Here is a 17,852-nt window from a genome sequence, read left to right on the forward strand (position 1 = left end):
TTGTTCACTCCCAGAAGGTCTGAGCCTGATCTCCAAACCCTTGCTCTTTTAAACCTCCAGGTATCCCTTCTCTTGAGAGGGAGGGACCATCCTGAAGGGTGTGGAAGGCTCTGAATGTGGCATTGAAGCCTACACAAGCCAGGATTGTCCAAGAGCTGGGGCTGGCATCTTGCCTGGAGAAGGGCTGGTTCCATGCCTCCCTTTTTCCCCTCATCCAGCTGTAAGATGAATTGAAACTAAACATACCAGAGAGCTGGGTCTGTCTGTTTGCTATGTTGGCTCAGGGTGGGGTTTTTCTTTCCTATAAACATCCACTGGAGCCTAATAACTAGGGCCAGAGGAAGGTCATTCAGCACTGAGCATCTTAAAAAGGTAGCAGAGATGAAAGAGGGGTTGGAGATCCAAGCCCCAAATCTTAGTTCTTTCTGGTACTGACTTTAGTCTTGAGATGGGTGGGTCTTACTCAGGGCCCATAAAAATTTAGGAGTCCCACAGACATGACACTTGTAATCTCTGAATAGTCAGAGGCCATGGTGGGCTGAGGCAGAGCAGTGGTTCAAAATACAGGTTCTGGACTCAGACCATCTGGGTTTGAATCTCAGTTCTGCCAGTTACTGACTGTATAATAATGAGCAAGTCAACTAAAATCTTTGTAGCCTTAGTTTCCATATTTCAAAAAATGAGGATAATAATAGCACTTACTTCATAAAGTTGTTGTGAGATTAAGTGAATTTGTACTTTTGGAATGCTCAGCATAAGGTAAGCGTTCAGTAAATAGCTGCTAGCATGATCTAAGATCAAAAGTATGGAAAGATCCTTGTTCCTCCGGTGGCTGAATGAGTAGGGAGATGCCAAGTTGAGGTGCTCTGGACTTAGTGTTTGCAGGTCCTATAGGTGAAGAGTGGGGCTGAAAAATTAATGGAAAGTACATAGAGGTCTGCATGGGGGCCATCAGCATTCATCAGAACCCTTATCTCTCTCCTTTCTACTCACATAGATTACACATACCTCTAGCACTTACCTTCAGGGCAAAATCTCTGATGACTAACTTCCCCTAGACACTCAGATTTTCCCTATGGCATTTGGGCATTGAGTAACAAAAACCTTCTCATTCTGACATTTGGGGGTACCAAAGCTTGTCAGTGGCCACCTCCCCCAAGTCCACACAAAGTTTTCTGTTGGAATTTCTTCAGAGGGAAAGTCTTAGCTACATAACAGCTTTCCTTATACAGCAACAGAAAAGTTACATCAGCTACCCAGTTACTTTCTGTTGAAGATGAATAGATAACCAATGATTCTCAGGCAAATTAAGGAAGTCTGTAGCACGAAAGCAAAATACTAAAATAAATAGAACAACTGACCCTAGAGCAATTTGGGAATTTGGGAACAAAAGAGAACTTCAGGGAAAAAATGGTAATGTTCCTCAGTGAGATTTAAGACATGCATAAAACAAGAACTAGATGTCACAAAACAGAAACAATCAGAGAAAAGAAAGACTCCTCAGAAATTGAAAACAAGTTGTTAAAATAAAAAAGCAACAGAAAGACTGAAAAGTAACATTGAGGAAATTTTCCAGAATGTATGGTAAAAAATCAAAGAAACAAAATATGAGAGAAAATGTAAGAGATTATAGGTCAATCTAGCAGGTTCAACATTTACATAATAGAAATTCCAGATCAAAAGAACAGAAACCATGAAGAAAACTTTATAGAAGACATATTAGAAGTCAATTTCCTCCTGCTAAAGAATGATCTGCAGAGTAGGCTCCCAGAACAGCGAATCCAGGAAATAGTGGATCCAACTCAAACAGTTACTGCAGCAGTCCCCACACTGGTCCTTTGTCATTCCCTGTTCTGCCCCATCCCCCATTAGTATATTTTCAGATCCTTTAAAAACTCGAGTCAGATCCTTTTCCCTTTGTCCAAACCCCTCTGGTGGATACCACTATGGTTTACAGAGTCCTATGTGAGAAGGGTTGGCAAGGTGAGCCCTCATTACCTATCTGACCTCATTTCCTATTAGTTTCCTCCCTTCCTTTCTCCACCACTGTAGCAACCCTGGCTTTTATATTCTTCAAAAATGCCAGGCATGGGGAAAAATGCCATGAAAGATCCTGCCCCAGGGACTTTGCACTGATTTTTCTTTCTGCTTGGAATACTCTTTCCCCAGGTATCCACTTGGGTAGCTCTCACACCTCATGCAAGTCTTTGCTCACATGCTACCTTTTCACTGAGTAATTCTCTGACCACCCTATTTAGAACTGAAATAACCTCCTACCTTCACTGGCATTCTCCATCTCTTTTAACTTGCTTAATTTTTCTCTAAAGCTCTTATGTTACATTTTAACTTTATGTATTTTACATATTTATCTGATTAGTTTTTCTCTTTCCCTCACTAGAATTAGTTCCATGATGTGCAAGAATTGCTATCTGTATTCTTCACTGCTGTGTCTTCAGCTCCCAGAACAATGCCTGGAACATAGTGGACACTCAATAAATATTTGTTGAGTGAGTGAATATAATAAAAGAAATGCAATTCAAGGGAAAAAGTTATTATAAACTCTGTATAATTATGCAAGAAATTCATGGTTCAAATACAAAACAAAATAGAATATGACTATAAGCAGTTAATGGAGTATAAAAGAAACTCCATTTGACCTTGTTTGTTGCTAGAAACATTCTCCTTTGAGAGGCCCAAAGGTTGTGACATTGGACTTGTAGAGAAGGAAGTGTATTCGTGGCTCACTACTTGGCTGGATTTTGAAAAATATTTACATAGCCATGATAATGTAAATGTTTCTTGTTGGTTTTTCAGATTTTTGAGTCAATCATTAGAGACAAAGCAGGGAAGAGCTAATGTGGAATGGAATGGAATGTAAATGTTAATAATCTGGATAATGCAAAAGTAAAGATAAAACTGACAGTGAGGGACATTGAATCTGCAGGGGGAGGGCAGTGTCCCTAATATCCTTGCCTCAAAAGTGGACAGTTGAAATTAACTTTCAAAAATGAATAGAATAAGAAATGAATGTCTTAGTATTTTTTCAAGATACAAAATTAAACAGTAGCAAAAAGGAATATTGATGTTAACCATTGCAGGCGATTAGAAGTAAGAGTGAGGGAGCAGTATACATAAAATCCTCATTGTTATCTTCAGAAGTGAATAGGATATTGTCTAAATTTTATAAACCAAGAAACATTGCATACATATTATCTAGAGTTTTGAAGGAAACCGCTGGGAGAACCAAAGTCAAAGAATCTTAAAAGGTGGTTTGGAGGGGTAGATTGGAACTGGAGAGGGTCGAGCAGGGGATTATTTTCATCACAAGATTTTCTGTATTGTTTGATTTGTTGCCAGGTAAACTCATGAATTTTTTAAAAAAATCAAATGTTAAAAACTTTATGTTGATCACACAAATGAAATAATTATATATCCTATTGAACTTTATGACAATATCTACATGGGTATATGGAGATCCAGTTAGACTTGCTTTCATAGCTGAAAATCATACTGTAATATACCTAACATGTTTATGAAGAGGATTGATATATTACCTTGTTTCCTATTGCTATGACAAAATACCCAAGCTGGTTACTTTATGAAGAAAAGAGATTTATTTAGTTCACAGTTTTGGAGGCTCAAAGTCCAAGATTGGGCCCTAGCTGTTTCACATCTGGTGAGGGACCCCTTGAATGCATCAAAACATAATGCAGATGACATCATGGTGGAATCACATGCAAAAAGGATAGATCATATGGAAATTCAGGGGCCAGGCTAACCCATTCTTGCAGAAACTTACCAGGGCCTCATAAGAACTACATTAACCCTTTTTAAGGGTGGTTCTCTAAATGACCCCAATCACCTTCCACTAGGCCTCATCTCTTAAGCTTCCACCACCTCAACATCATCACTCTGAGACCCAAGTCTTCAGCACATGAACCCTTGGGGGACAAACTATATCCAAATTATAGAGTTGGAAGGAATATTCTGGAACTAGCCTAATGTAGAGGCTAAGGGTGTGGTATTTGGCATCCCAACGACCTGGGTTCGAGTTCTTCCTGCGCCACTCAATAGTTACTTTGCATTTGACAATTTACTTTTTTTCATTCCCTAATGTTGTCCTCTGTAAAATGAGGCTGGTGCTCATAGAGCAGAAATATAATTCCTTTATAAGCAATGATCACCTCTGTAGAGACAACTAATAAGTAGTTGTTCCTCATTTTCTGTTGAATGGCTCAATCCTGCCTCACAGCTTGTTCTGATGAAGGAATATATGTATAAAGAGCAGGGGAGAAGCAGTGTTAGTCCAAAAGTAGGTAGTAGATTTTTCTTATCTACAGGGAATTTCCTGTTTGTTTAACAAAACACAGTCATTTTGTTTTAGATATATGGCACTCAGGGTTTAGAGTGACACAAAGCAAGTTAAATTGCCTTACATATAAAAGGGGAAAAATTCCACCAGCAGATCAAAAGAGAGGATGTAGAAACCTGGAAATGGAAAGGAGTGGAGCTGTCAGTATGTTGGGGGACAGATAAGGCCCACTAGGAATGGGGAATGGGACTCAGGCTGTGGAAATTAAAGAATGAGAAAGTCTTATGTCCAATTTTAAATTTGTTGTGCTGTACAGCTTAGATGACTAAAGAAATATTTGGAATTCTTGGAAGGAAATCTTTGTCACCCTCTGCCAGCATTATCTCTGAATTTACCAAAATTCAGAGATACCGATTCTGTACTTTGGGGGAAAGGAAGTTTGCTAGGACAGTATTGGTGCTGAGGATATTTTGGGATTCTCAATTGATGTTCAGAGGTCTGAAGTCTTGAATCCTCTGGGATTAGAAAGGATTCATCCTGACATTTTGCACTAAGCAATCTTTAGCCTACTTTTCCTTACCTCCTAAATGGAGATAACTCATCTTTTCATCTTTGTCCTTAGTTGATATGTAGATTCCATATAATCTCAGGTTTTTTTCCTTGCCAATCTATGGATATTGGAAATAGGCCTAAGATCTAGTGCTCTAGGTTCTTCAGTGTTTATGGGTAAACAGTGATGAGCAAAAGATTCTAAGAGTTTATGAGAAGGTGGGAAGAAATCTCTCTAATCAAAGGGTGAAGATTTGTGAACCAATTTGTTTTTTCTCTCCTGATAAGATTGCCTCCTGTCCTCTGATCTCCAGGTTGCAAGAAATTTTGCAGTATTATGAAGGTGTTAAAATTGAGATGGGACTGGTAAAGTTTGGGTTTCAAAAAATCTCTGGGAGTTGTCTCTCTGATTAACTGGTACTGAGATTTTGCTTCACTCCCTTGAATCCAATAATATCTCCTAAAGTTTATGACTCTGTTACTCCAGGATTCTAAAGGCTTAAAAATGTTGTAAGTTGTAACAGGGTAGATCTAACAGAGTGGTAGATGTAACACAGGGTGTTTTATGGAGAAGAATTCACATGATCTAAAACTTGTAGGGAAGAGAAGGCAGGGCACATGTGGTAAAAGTGAAATATTCTGTTTAGGTGGAATATAGGCAGTTATAGATAGTTCTCAGAAAAAAACAGCAGAAAAAGGCTAGAAAAATAGTGAGGCCTAGATTTTGGGAAAGCCTTGAAAGCAGGTTCAGGCATTTCTTGAAAAGCTACTCATTGCCATGAATACCTCACTGCTATTCACATCTCAACTCACTGCAATAAGGAAACCACTACATGGGATAGACTCAAAAATAGTAATGGGTTAGATAAGGCATACATTCATTTATCTCATTAAAAGGAAGCCAAGGGTATGCAGTTCATGGTGGCTCCATGAAATTGTTAGGGATCCAGGTTCTTTTTAGTTTACCACTCCAACCTAGAGGTGACCCTAGTCCTCATGGCCGTCATTCTCAGGGAAATTATATATCCATCTAAAAATGAGATGTTCTATTACTAAGTGGGGGAGAGGAGAATGGATACCAGTGTAAGTAATTGACAATCAATACCATTAAGTATCTGCACTGAAAATATTCCTTGTAAGATGACCAGAGACCCCACCAAATTGTGAAAATTCCTGCACATTTCCAGGACTTACTTTTCTTTACATCTTAGCACCATTAAACACTATTGAACCTCTCCCTCCTTTTAAAACATTCACTTCCCTTGTTTTTGTGGCACTGCTTTTTTGTTTTTTTCCTTATACCTTTGGTCACTTCTTATCAGACTCTTTCATGGGATATTTTCCCTCCACCTATACCATAGACGCTGCAGTCCCCAGAGCTCTTTCTTAGGGCCATGCCTCTTTTAGCATAATACATTCTTCCTGAATGCTCTTGCCCTTTCCCACGAATTTGAGAACCATTTATATACTGATGACTCCTAGATATAGAACTTCCGCCCAGACCTTTTTCCTGAGCTCCAGACATGTATATTCAACTCCCTGTAGACCATTTCCATTTGTGCGTCCCCTACGTGCCTCAAAATGTTCAGTTTCCCTCAAACCTGTCCCTTCTTCTGTATTCCACATCTCAGTGAAAGTGGTTACCATCCACACAATCTGTTAAATCAGGCCCCCACAAGTTTCCTGTTACATTACCTTCCTGCTAACTCCTCTATACACAATCCAATTACTACTAACAAAGTCCTATTTTTTCATTTCTTTAGTATCTACTGAATTCAATCATTCCTCACTACCTCCATTGCTACAACCCTGGGAAAAAACAAAATCATTGCTTACCCGGATGTCTACTTGCGTCATAACTACTCTCCTTTTTTCTGTGAGACATACCATATAGCAGCTGGGATGTTCTTTCTACGATACAAATCTATGTTTTATCCATTCCTGGAGTCCTTCAATAATCCCTCAGTATTTTCAGGATTAAGACTCAGGTCCTCGTCTTGGCATTCATGTCTTGTTATAATTTGGAAGGGATAGGAATTTGGGGCGCCAGAATTGAAAGAAAAGGAGGAGTTACATCAAGAATGGATGAGGCAGGAAACTAGAAGGCAAGAAAGTGGTGAGATGATATTACAAACTTGGAAGAAATAGCAATTCAGAGAAAAAAAGGAAACAGGAGAATGGAAACCCGCTTTGAATATATGGGGAAATTGTGTGTGTGTGTGTGTGTGATGAATTATTTATAAAAGCGATTCAAGACGTTTTATTTGCTTTTAAGCGGAAAGGTGTTCTCATGAAGTAGAAGAGTTGTAATCATTTGAATCAAATTTGGATACAGGAAATATATTGAATGTTATTTCTGCAGTTAAGCACAATGCTAAATTATACTATGGTATTTAACAAGTTTTTAGTTGATACTCTTGAGTTTTCTGGGTCTGCATTAATATGCTTTGTAAGCAATGATGATTTTGAGTACTCTCCACAATTTTTATTTCTTATTTTATTCTAATAGACTCCATTGCTTATTTTAATTTATTGTGTGATTGAGGTACCACTTCAAATGAGTTAAAAGATTATTTAGTTTGCACATGGTATAGGGGTAAGAGACTATGATTTTGGCAAATAACCAAACTGAATCCTTATGCAAAACAACCGTTGGAATGATTACACATTTAAATTTAAACAATAGAGTCATAAAAATGCTTGAAACAGGGATTTTTATAAATAGAAGCGGTGAAAGCATCTTTCAGCAAGAAACAGCATCCAAATGCAACCACCATATGACCCTGCTTATACCACTCCTCCAAGTTTACCCAAAAGAATTAAAGTAAGTGTACTATAGTAATTCATGCATACCCATGTTTATAACAGCGAAATTCACAATAACCAAGTCACAGAATCAGTTGGGTGCATGTCGACAGATGGGTAAAGAAAATGTGGTAGATATACACAGAGGAGTTTTATACAGTCATAAAAAAGAAAATTGCATCATCTGCAGGAAAATGGATGGCATGTGAGAGCATTATGTTAAGCAGAATAAGCCAGACTCAGAAAGTCAAGGGTCACATGTGGAATCTAGAGAGAAAAAAGGAGGAAATAAGTGTGGGAAATCTCATGAAAATAGAAGAGAGACCAGTAGAGTAGAAGGAAAGGACCAGGAGGAGGGAGGAGGGAAGGTTAAGGGGAGGTAATAGGGAATGAAATGCACCAAATTGTTATGTGCATGTATGAATATGTCATAATTAATCCAAATACTTGTATAATTATAATGCATTAATAAAAATTAATTAAACAAAAAAGCAAAAAAGAAGCCAGTCATGATAAAGGGAAAAGTGATATATTTGACTATATAATAATTAAACATTTTGTACAGCAAATCCTTTTGTATATCATAAGTAACATGAAAAATGTTTGTCACATGTGACACAAAAACACAAGAGACATTGTTGGTGGGAATGCTATTCTGTGTACTTTTTGAAATGTTGATACACTTTGTATCATTTGAGTTATATAGCAATTGTGTTAGCAAAAATTGCCATAACAACAACAAAAAATGAGTTCGATACAGATTTTGGGATGTATCCTGTAGCTCTACATGCAATAGCGGAGGAATAAAATGAAGCAATCAGAATGTCTGAATGCTGGACTGGTTAAATAAGTTATGGGATAAGGAAAAGATTATGCAGTTGTTAAGAAAAATGTGCACTAAGGGAAAGATGTTTAAACATATCTGGAGAGAAAAAAACAGGTCACAGAACAGTAAGTATAGTGTACCATGTGTGGGGAGAAAACCCAAATAATTAGTAAATGAATAAAAAAAATCTAGAGGAATGAGTAACTAAATGTTAATAGTGGCATTTTGGGGGAAATGAGTTAAGGGTGGCCTTTCATTGGTCTGTTACATATTTTTGCATTATTCAAATTTTGACAACATTAACACATTACCTTTGTAATAAGAAAAAATAAAGATATAAAAATAAATAAATTCAATGAATGACTCGCTTTCAGGGGGTGGTTTGGGTTGGAAGGGCTTCAGACCGAGCCTGGTACAGTGGCATAAACATGGGCTTTGGCGTCAGACAGCCCTGAGCGGGGCCCCATTGCCCCACCCCCGAGGAAGGCGAGGGGGGGTGGCAGGGGGCTGCGGAAAGGGGCTGGGCTGGGCTGGGCTGTCTGCAGCTCTAGTCCAGGAGGCTGAGACTTCGGAGAGGGACTGAGAGAGGGCAGACGCATCCCGGACTCGCTCGAGGACAAGGTGAGTGGCGTCGAGATTGGGGTTTTCTGGCGGCCAGACAGTGATTCCAACCCCCTCAAACCCACAGAAAGGCAGGTGGTCAATTCTTATTGCACCACTGCAGCTGGAGCAGAGATGACCTGGAGTGGGTGGAAGGCAATAAGGACGATTGATAAAAGTAGTAGGCTGTATATGGACTGAGGAATAGAGACTAGCGGAGGAGGGGAGAAAAGCGGCTAACGGAGCATGCCGGGTCGGGGACAGGGAATACAAGGGTGAAGGGAATACTGAGGAGGAGTGGAGATCCACAGAAGAGAGTCCGGGATGCAGAGAGGGGTTAAGGAATACTGGGGGGAGGGTGTGTATAGGTAACTCAGAAGAGGATGTAAGGAATGGGAATAGGGAATTCTGTGGGGAAAATAGGAAATACGATGGGGGATTAGGGAGTAGGGAGCGGGGCAGAGGGAATAGGGAGGGGGGATAAGGAATGAGGAGCAGGGAGCGGGGGAGGGGCAGACAGGCTGGGACGGAGGCCCCCTAGGGAGGCGGAAAGGGGCGGGACCACTTCCGGCCTGGAGGGGGGAGGGCAGTCTCCGAGTTTCGGAGGGGCTTGGAGAGAGTGGACGCGCTCGGGAATTGTAGGAGGACGAGGTGAGCAGTGGGGCCCAGCTTTGGATGGGAGCCCGCTAGGGGTCGGCCCCACCCTCTAGGATCTGGAGAAAACCTGCCTTAAGGACCGGATCATACCGGATCCATCCGGCTGGAAAGGGAGGGAACTGGACCCAATTTGGCTGGGCCCAGGATGGAATCACTAGTTCAATTTGAGGAGGGGGTGTAATAGGAAAGGGGCGGGACCTAGATGTGTTTTGCCCCTGTTTGAAGGGGGGCGTGTTAGGAAAAAGGGCGGGACCAGGAGGTACTGTGGACTTGGTGGGGTGGGTGTGATTAGGGGAGGGGCGGGGACCACCAGACAATGCGACAATTTGGGAGAGAGCCTTGTTGGGGAGGGGGCGGGACTGAAGGGCACTGCGGACCTGAAGAGAGGCGTGTATTGGGGCTGGGTGCTGGACTGAAAGCATAACTATTGCGCATGCGCATCATATATCGCTAGAAAGGGGCGTGTGAGAAAGGCTAGCACCGAGAAGGGCCAGCTGCCGAATGCGCATGTGCACGGTGGACATCAAAGAAAGGGCTTGTGCTGGGAAAGCAGGCGGGGCTGAGATGGGCCCTGCTGCAGACGCGCATGCGCACTGTCGACCTGCGGCTGGGGGGTGCACTGGGAAAAGGGGCGGGGTCCCCAGAGCTGCCGCGCTGGCACATCTTCCTGGAGAAGGGGAGGGTGCGGCTGCAGAGAATTGAGACCTAGTCTTTGGATTTCTGTATCTGAGAACAGAGTTGTCGGGGGTGGGGGAGGGTTTTGGGATTGGGGCCCTAGGGAAGGTGAGGCAAAAAGGGAGAGGACATTCATTGGGCTCCCTACTTGACTCAGATCTTTTCCCTTTCAGGCTCAGCTCTTGCCAGGCCAACTTGAGACATGTCTGACACAAGCGAGAGTGGTGTGGGTCCAACTCGTTTCCAGGTAAGGCCTCTTTCTGTCCTCTCTGCAACTGCTTTTCCTCTCCAGCTCCTGTTGCTGCTCCAAATCCCTTGGCACTTCCCTTCCCATCCCACTTGTCCTTCTCCACCCACTTCCTTGCCTGGGTTCCCTCAGGAGGGAGGGAGGGAGAAAGGGAGAGGGTGGGCGGGCCCCTCTTCTATCGTAAGTTCTTGCTTAGAGGAAGGAGAGGCAGAGGTGGTCAGAACACACAGCAAGTAGGAGCCCATACAGGTCAGAGAAGTGTGGCCTTGGAATTTTGGAGCCATTTGCTCACTTGTGGGTGGGGAGAAGGTCAGTGAGCTTCCCTGCTTCCTCTTGCAGGCTAAAGCTTCGGAAAAGAACAGTGGCTCCATGATGCAGACCCTGTTGACAGTGACCCAGAACTTGGAGGTCTCAGAGACACCGAAGGCCTCAGAGGCTGCAAAGGTCCCAAAAGCCTCAGGGGTCTCAAAGGCTACAGAGATCTCAAAGGCTACAGAGATCTCAAAGGCCTCAGAGGCTCAGGAGTCAGCTACCAGCCAGGCCTCACCTACCACCCAGCTGACTGATGCTCAGGTTCTGGCAGCTGAAAACAAAAGTCCAACAGCTGACACCAAGACACAGAATACTGACCTGCAGGCTGTAACAATGCCTGCCACCGAGACCAAAAAGGTCAGCTGTGTGGCTGATACGAAGGTCAATACAAAGGCTCTGGAGTCTGAGGCTGCTGCCTCTCAGGCTCCAGCAGATGAACCTGAGTCTGAGGGTGCAGCTGCTCAGGCTCAGGAGAATCAGGATACTCGGCCCAAGGTCAAGGCCAAGAAAGCCCGAAAGGTAAGACTTCTGCAGTCACCACCCTTGCTTTTCCATTCATTTCTTCTCACTTGGTTCATTTGTTCTACAAACATTTAGAAAGATTCTTGTGGTCATCAAGGCTATGGGGAACACTGAGAAGACTGTGATATCATTCCTTTCTTCAGAGAGACTGGTGGGGAGATGAGACAGGAATACATGTAGTTACAATCTGAATGTGATGCAGTTTATATTTATATAGTAATTACTCATGCATTAGGTCCCGAACTAGGCACACTCATATAAGTTATTTCATTAAATATTGAAAGTAATTCTTATAGTCTCAGTTTTATAAAGAAGGACACTGAGTCCTAGAGATAAAACTAGTCCATGATGGTACACATGGAGCCAGTGGGGCACATAGAAAGAGGAAAAAGACTCAGGTTCCACCCTTGGTTTGTTCCTGGTCTGCTGTGGGGATGAAACTCCCAACGGGAAGTGAGGGAAACAAACCCAACACTCTGTAAGGACTGTGTCTAGTGAGTTAGGCTGTTATTACTGGGGCAGGATTAGGGGTGGTTCCTGGAAGAAATAGGGTGAGAAGAAAGAACCTGTTTCACTTGGTGGTGTTGAGCTTCCTCTCTATCTATGCAGGTGAAACATCTGGATGGGGAAGAGGATGGAAATAGTGATCAGAGTCAGGCTTCTGGAACCACAGGTGGTCGAAGGGTCTCAAAGGCCCTGATGGCCTCAATGGCCCGCAGGGCCTCAAGGGGGCCCATAGCCTTTTGGGCCCGTAGGGCATCAAGAACTCGGTTGGCTGCTTGGGCCCGGAGAGCCTTGCTCTCCCTGAGGTCACCTAAAGCCCGCAGGGGGAAGGCCCGCCGTAGAGCTGCCAAACTTCAGTCATCCCAGGAGCCTGAAGCACCACCACCTAGAGATGTTGCCCTTTTGCAAGGGAGGGTAAGAACTTTACCCTTTCCATCCTGCTTTTTCCACTGCCTTGGCTGCCCTCTTCTCTGCTAACCTCTCAGCTTTTCTGCCCACTTATATTGCTCTTTTCATCTTTTCTTCCTCTTCCAGGCAAATGATTTGGTGAAGTACCTATTATCTAAAGACCAGACAAAGATTCCCATCAAACGCTCAGGTAGAGTCCTACTAACCTTACCCCTTCCCCAAGCTCTGCCCTCCATTGCCCTTTCTCCCATGGACTGATCCCTCACTCTTACATTCCTATCTCTCTCCTCCCAGAGTTCTAACTTGGCAGTGCTAGAACCTGGTTATGCCACCTATGGCATGGTTGGCAAAGGGTCAGTAGCTTGGGCATGGGGCATCTCTTTAGCCCAGGTGCTGGCAACACTCTCCCCTTGCAGACATGCTGAAGGACATCATCAAAGAATACACTGATGTGTACCCTGAAATCATTGAACGAGCAGGCTATTCATTGGAGAAGGTGAAGGGGCAGGCCTGGGGGATGGGTAGACTGGGGAAACCTTAAATGGAACAATGGTACACATTGTCTCTTCTGGGTGGGGAACCACAGAGATGGACTAATAGATCCTCATCACTGGGAAGATGATCAGACAGTGGCCTAAGGAGGGGCATAGACCAGCCGTGGGTCATGCAGCAAGTCAGTGGTGAAAGCACAGCTAAGATCCAATCCACCCAACTTAGTCCTGGCATCTGTCCTCTGCTGGACATATACTTTTGTATATTTCAGATACTCACCTTTCTCCCTAGGTTCCCACTAATCACAAAGATAATGACAAGAGTACATTTATTGCTTGTTTACTTGTGCTGGGCACTTAGCTGTGTGCTTTGCGAGCAGTATTTCACTGATTTTTCACACACACACGGAACCCTTAGGTACATGGTTAGCTGCATGGTGCCTGAGAAACTGAATTTTGTGATCTCACAAGATATTCTCCCATCCACAGGTATTTGGGATTCAGTTGAAGGAAATTGATAAGAATGACCACTTGTACATTCTTCTCAGCACCTTAGAACCCACAGATGCAGGAATACTGGGAACGTAAGCTGGAAAAGGGATGGGGTTGGAGTGGGGCTTCTGCTTTCATCCATTGTACTACCTCTTTCTTGCCCTCTCTAACCACATCCTCTTAGAGAGTCAGGAAAGACAGGGCCTAAAAAGTCCTGTACCAGCTCCCACTCATGGTCAGAGTCCTCCACACAGTAGTAGTACAAGACTATGATTGACTGAAGAGCATAGGAGCCTAGGGTGGGACATTCTTGCTGTTAGGTTACTCACCTCTTCAGAAGCTTCCCAGGAAAGCAGGCCTATTGTTGCCTACTTTCTTCCTATTGAATGACTGGCCTGGCCTTGGCAGAGTGGTTCTCATGGGAGGGCCTCCTGGTGTGGGTCGATCTTGATGCTCCAAGGGCAAGAACGGTTTGGATATGCTGTGCGTGCATCTGTGCATAGTGCTTATTTCATACTGCCTAGATATGGAGACTGAAGGCTGGAGAGAGCAGGGAACTTCTCCAAGATCATGGGGAGTGTTGTCACTGGGGCTTTGCCTAGAATTGGCTCAGGTCTGAGGACTCTGGGAGAAGAAAGGACTCACATTGACTGGGTACCTGTGCTGTTACCTGGTCAACTTGTGACAGGTGTTCTTCCATCTTGGCAACTTGGGATAGAGATAGGATGTGGTTTTCCCACTTTACTGAATGGGACACCTTGGCTCATGAGTCTGAGTGACTTGCCTGGGGTGACATGAGCTGGAAACATAGACTAGAAAGAATTCTCCCTTATCTGAGGAATCTAGGAGAGGGTAGCCTAGTGAGCTGGAACATGGCTTCTGGACATAAAGTTTCTCTGTCCTGTTATTTCCTTAGGACCAAGGACTCACCCAAGCTGGGTCTCCTCATGGTGCTTCTTAGCATCATCTTCATGAATGGAAATAGGTCCAGTGAGGGTGAGTGGCTGGGCATGTAGCCTAATGGGTGGCTGTGCTCTGAATTCCATATGTTCATTTTCTGTCCCCGTCCCCTCTTGCCTCCCCTTGCAGCTGTCATCTGGGAGGTGCTGCGCAAGTTGGGGCTGCGCCCTGGGTATGATTGGGCTCTCTCAGCGGTTGCTGTCCGTGTTGTCCTTTGGCAAGAGAGGACGGTCCCAGGATTGCATCAGCCTGGTGGTCTGGTGGAGCAGGCGGTGGGGGGGGTGCTGGGCTGGGTAGAAGATCCAGGGTTCTGACCTGGGTGGATGGGCAAATGGTCTTGAACTCTGTTCCCTCTTTCACTGTCTCTTAAGCTTCCCCCTGTGGTGAACTTGTTTTCTATACTGGAAATGCCTCTGACCATGTCTGGGAAGTGCCACTGTTCTGGTGGCATTGATTTGTTTGTTTATTTGTCTTTCTTCTGCTCTCAGGATACATCACTCACTCTTTGGGGATGTGAAGAAGCTCATTACTGATGAGTTTGTGAAGCAGAAGTAAGTATCTTTGGCTAGTGTTGGTGTGTTCCATGTATTTTGCCTTTGTAACAACTGAGCAATGAGGGCATCATAAGTAAATTTCTATATGCATATGTGCACATGTGTGTATGTGTGTGAATGCATGTATGTGTGCAGCTGGTAGCTTATTTTGGGGGCATTGATAGGGAATAAGTGCATTGTGTATTTCCTGCTCTATTATGTGGACTCTCATGTGTCTTGGGGACAACTCTACAAGGGAGGGATTATCACTAACAGCATTATATAAGTTGTGGAAACTCATCCTTGGAGAGGTGAAGTCATTTGCTCAGGGTTACACCAATATCAAATGGAAGAGTTGTGTTTAGGTCTTGATTCCAATGCCTTGGTTCACTTTACTGTGCTAAGCAAAACTTCATAGAAATTCATTTCCATAAAGAAATGCCCCAGCATTAAAACTTCATGTAGCCAGTTACCATGCTGGTGACATGACTTGTCATCTGATTTCATTTTCATAAATATCCTGCAGAATGTCTTCCCATCCCCTTTTATGGTTCAGGGACTTAAGGCTCTAAGAGGAGTTATTTGAATATCCAACAGCTGGTAAAAGGGTCTTTAGGGCCTGCAGTCCAATCCTCTTGACTTTCTAACATTGTTAGAGCCACCCTAACATTGTTCTTTGGAGAACTTGCGAAGACTCACACAATTACACACACACACACACACACACACACACACACACATGATTGGTAATATATAAAGAGCAGGCTGCTCTTGGTTGACTGTTTCTTCCTTTATAGTCTCTCTAGTCATTTTCTATAATAGATCTTTCCAGGGGCCTCAGCCAGGCTTCAGAACCCTTGTGGTAGGGTGTGCTCAGAGCAGGGGGCCTGAAGAATGCTTCTCTGTTTACAACACACCCAACAGGAATATGGGGTTATTGTGACAAGGGGCACAAAAATTGTGGCTTCCCTATGAACAAATGCCCTACATGTGTACCCTCTGCACCTCCATGTGACTTTCAGAGAGGACCAGTGAGATGACTCAATACTAAGGGGAAAGCTGCAGTATTTAGTTTGGGAGGTGACCACCTAGAGCCTGTACAGTCCATGCATGGGTTGGCCTTGGATGGACATGGAAATGAAACTTTGAACCTTTCTTTTTAAGGTACCTGGACTATGCCAGAGTCCCCAATAGCAATCCTCCTGAGTATGAATTCTTTTGGGGCCTGCGCTCATACTATGAGACCAGCAAGATGAAAGTCCTGAAATTTGCCTGCAAGGTAATTGGAGAGCTGCTTGAGCTTGGCATATCAAAAGCATGGGGTGCCCCTGGCTGGGAAAGGCTGTGTGTAGAACAGCCTGTAGTTCATATCTAAACATTCTGAAGTCTCTTGTTAGTTTCCAGACATGAAGGCAGGCACTTACAGCTGATATGACATTATCTTACTGCATGTGAGAAAACAGGTTCATAGAGGTTGGTAGGTGATATGTTCCAGTCATGGGACTAGAAAGTGTCAGTGCAGGGATGGAATAGTATAGTAGGTGCAGAATTACTATTAGTGCTTAACTATTTTATTGCTATTACATATAGCATGTAATGTGGTGCCTAGCAAATACTAGGTACTTAATTCTCTGATTGTGATTCTTCTCGTGGTTATTTCCATTTCAGGTACAAAAGAAGGATCCCAAGGAATGGGCAGCTCAGTACCGTGAGGCAATGGAAGCAGATTTGAAGGCTGCAGCTGAGGCTGCAGCTGAAGCCAAGGCGAGGGCTGAGATTAGAGCTCGAATGGGCATTGGGCTTGGCTCTGAGAATGCTGCTGGGCCCTGCAACTGGGACGAAGCTGATATTGGACCCTGGGCCAAAGCCCGGATCCAGGCGGGAGCTGAAGCTAAAGCCAAAGCCCAAGAGAGTGGTGGTGCCAGTGCTGCTGCCAGTACCAGTACCGGTGCCGGTGCCAGTGCCAGTGCCAGTGGTGGCTTCAGTGCCAGTGCCAGCCTGACCGCCACTCTCACATTTGGGCTCTTCGCTGGCCTTGGTGGAGCTGGGGCCAGCACCAGTGGCAGTTCTGGTGCCTGTGGTTTCTCCTACAAGTGAGATTTCAGGTATCTGTCATGGTTTTGGTGGTAGCAGCTGGGGCTCATGGGAGTGGGATGAGGAGCTGAATGAAGCCTGGTTTTGAGAATGATATAGAGATCTGAAGATATTGCATTTGACATTTTATTCCTTCCTGATTGGTGAATATAAATTGATTTTTAAATTTTCTTTTACTTTTGTTTGCAGATATTCCTAATCCCAGCAGTCTTTCTCTTCAAGCCAAGGGTGCACCCTCAGAATCCTACTCAAAACAGCACTCTAGGCAGCCACTATCAATCAACAGAAGTTGACACTCTGCATTAAATCTATTTGCCATTTCTGAGTTGATTGCATTTATTTTTTGGTGGGCTGTCGCATTTTAAAAGAAATTGGGAAAGTTTCAATTTCAGTCTATGCTTAGTTTGAGGTGACAGTATTAGCTTTGGGGAGCAAGATTAGCAGATCTTTCTGGGAGAGGCTGCAGGGGGTCATAGGCAGAGAAGACACTTGCTTAAAGAAGGAACCCTGGGGTGGGCAAATCTAGAGCAGAAAGCAGAGGTGTAGGAGACTGTACATCATGTACAGACTCTCCTTTTTAGAAATATAGATGAAACAGGAAAGGGTGAGATAGGTAGCTAAACAGAGATACATGAACAAGGAACCATTTTCTTGGGGAAGGAGAGAGTGACTTAACAGGGCAGGAACCAATGGAAAGGGAAAAGTTAAACATTGAATCATACAGCTCAGTCCCTGAGGTGAGAGAGAATGAGTTGTGGGAAGCCCTGGGTGAACACACTGTTCAGACAGGACTCTGGGGACTATGAAAGGATGTCAAGCAACAGGGAGGCCCCAATAGAAGATGAAACACATGAATTTTGGGAGA

The 17,852-nt window shown here is 43.8% G+C and overlaps 1 protein-coding gene and 1 non-coding gene across 3 annotated transcripts; both read left to right on the forward strand.

The window, feature by feature from the left end:
• The first annotated feature begins 9,030 nt into the window (after positions 1-9,030).
• Maged2 (MAGE family member D2) lies at positions 9,031-17,312 on the forward strand. 2 transcript variants are annotated; one of them, XM_047535781.1, is made up of 13 exons: positions 9,031-9,113; positions 10,598-10,671; positions 11,011-11,502; positions 12,115-12,423; positions 12,544-12,607; positions 12,834-12,913; positions 13,398-13,492; positions 14,317-14,396; positions 14,490-14,532; positions 14,849-14,911; positions 16,058-16,172; positions 16,562-16,998; positions 17,177-17,312. In XM_047535781.1, the coding sequence occupies exons 2-12, from the start codon at positions 10,627-10,629 to the stop codon at positions 16,988-16,990; spliced, it is 1,815 nt and encodes a 604-aa protein (XP_047391737.1). In that variant the 5' UTR covers positions 9,031-9,113; positions 10,598-10,626; the 3' UTR covers positions 16,991-16,998; positions 17,177-17,312. The 2 variants fall into 2 exon arrangements, with proteins under 2 accessions (XP_047391737.1, XP_047391736.1); XM_047535780.1 differs by lacking the exon at positions 9,031-9,113 and adding an exon at positions 9,653-9,743.
• Positions 15,758-15,885, forward strand: LOC124972762 (small nucleolar RNA SNORA11). The gene has a single exon (XR_007106538.1). It is a non-coding gene; the product is annotated as a small nucleolar RNA SNORA11 (small nucleolar RNA).
• Positions 17,313-17,852: the final 540 nt, after the last annotated feature.

The sequence above is a fragment of the Sciurus carolinensis genome, chromosome X (genome assembly GCF_902686445.1).
Source record: "Sciurus carolinensis chromosome X, mSciCar1.2, whole genome shotgun sequence".
NCBI lineage: Eukaryota > Metazoa > Chordata > Mammalia > Rodentia > Sciuridae > Sciurus > Sciurus carolinensis.

Bases quoted from the DNA above. Each gene is read 5' to 3' on its own strand.
- Maged2 (XM_047535781.1), top strand. From the start codon at position 10,627: ATGTCTGACACAAGCGAGAGTGGTGTGGGTCCAACTCGTTTCCAG. The intron at 14,533-14,848 runs GTATGATTGGGC...TTCTGCTCTCAG, and splicing joins AAGTTGGGGCTGCGCCCTGG to GATACATCACTCACTCTTTG. The intron at 14,912-16,057 runs GTAAGTATCTTT...TTTCTTTTTAAG, and splicing joins GATGAGTTTGTGAAGCAGAA to GTACCTGGACTATGCCAGAG.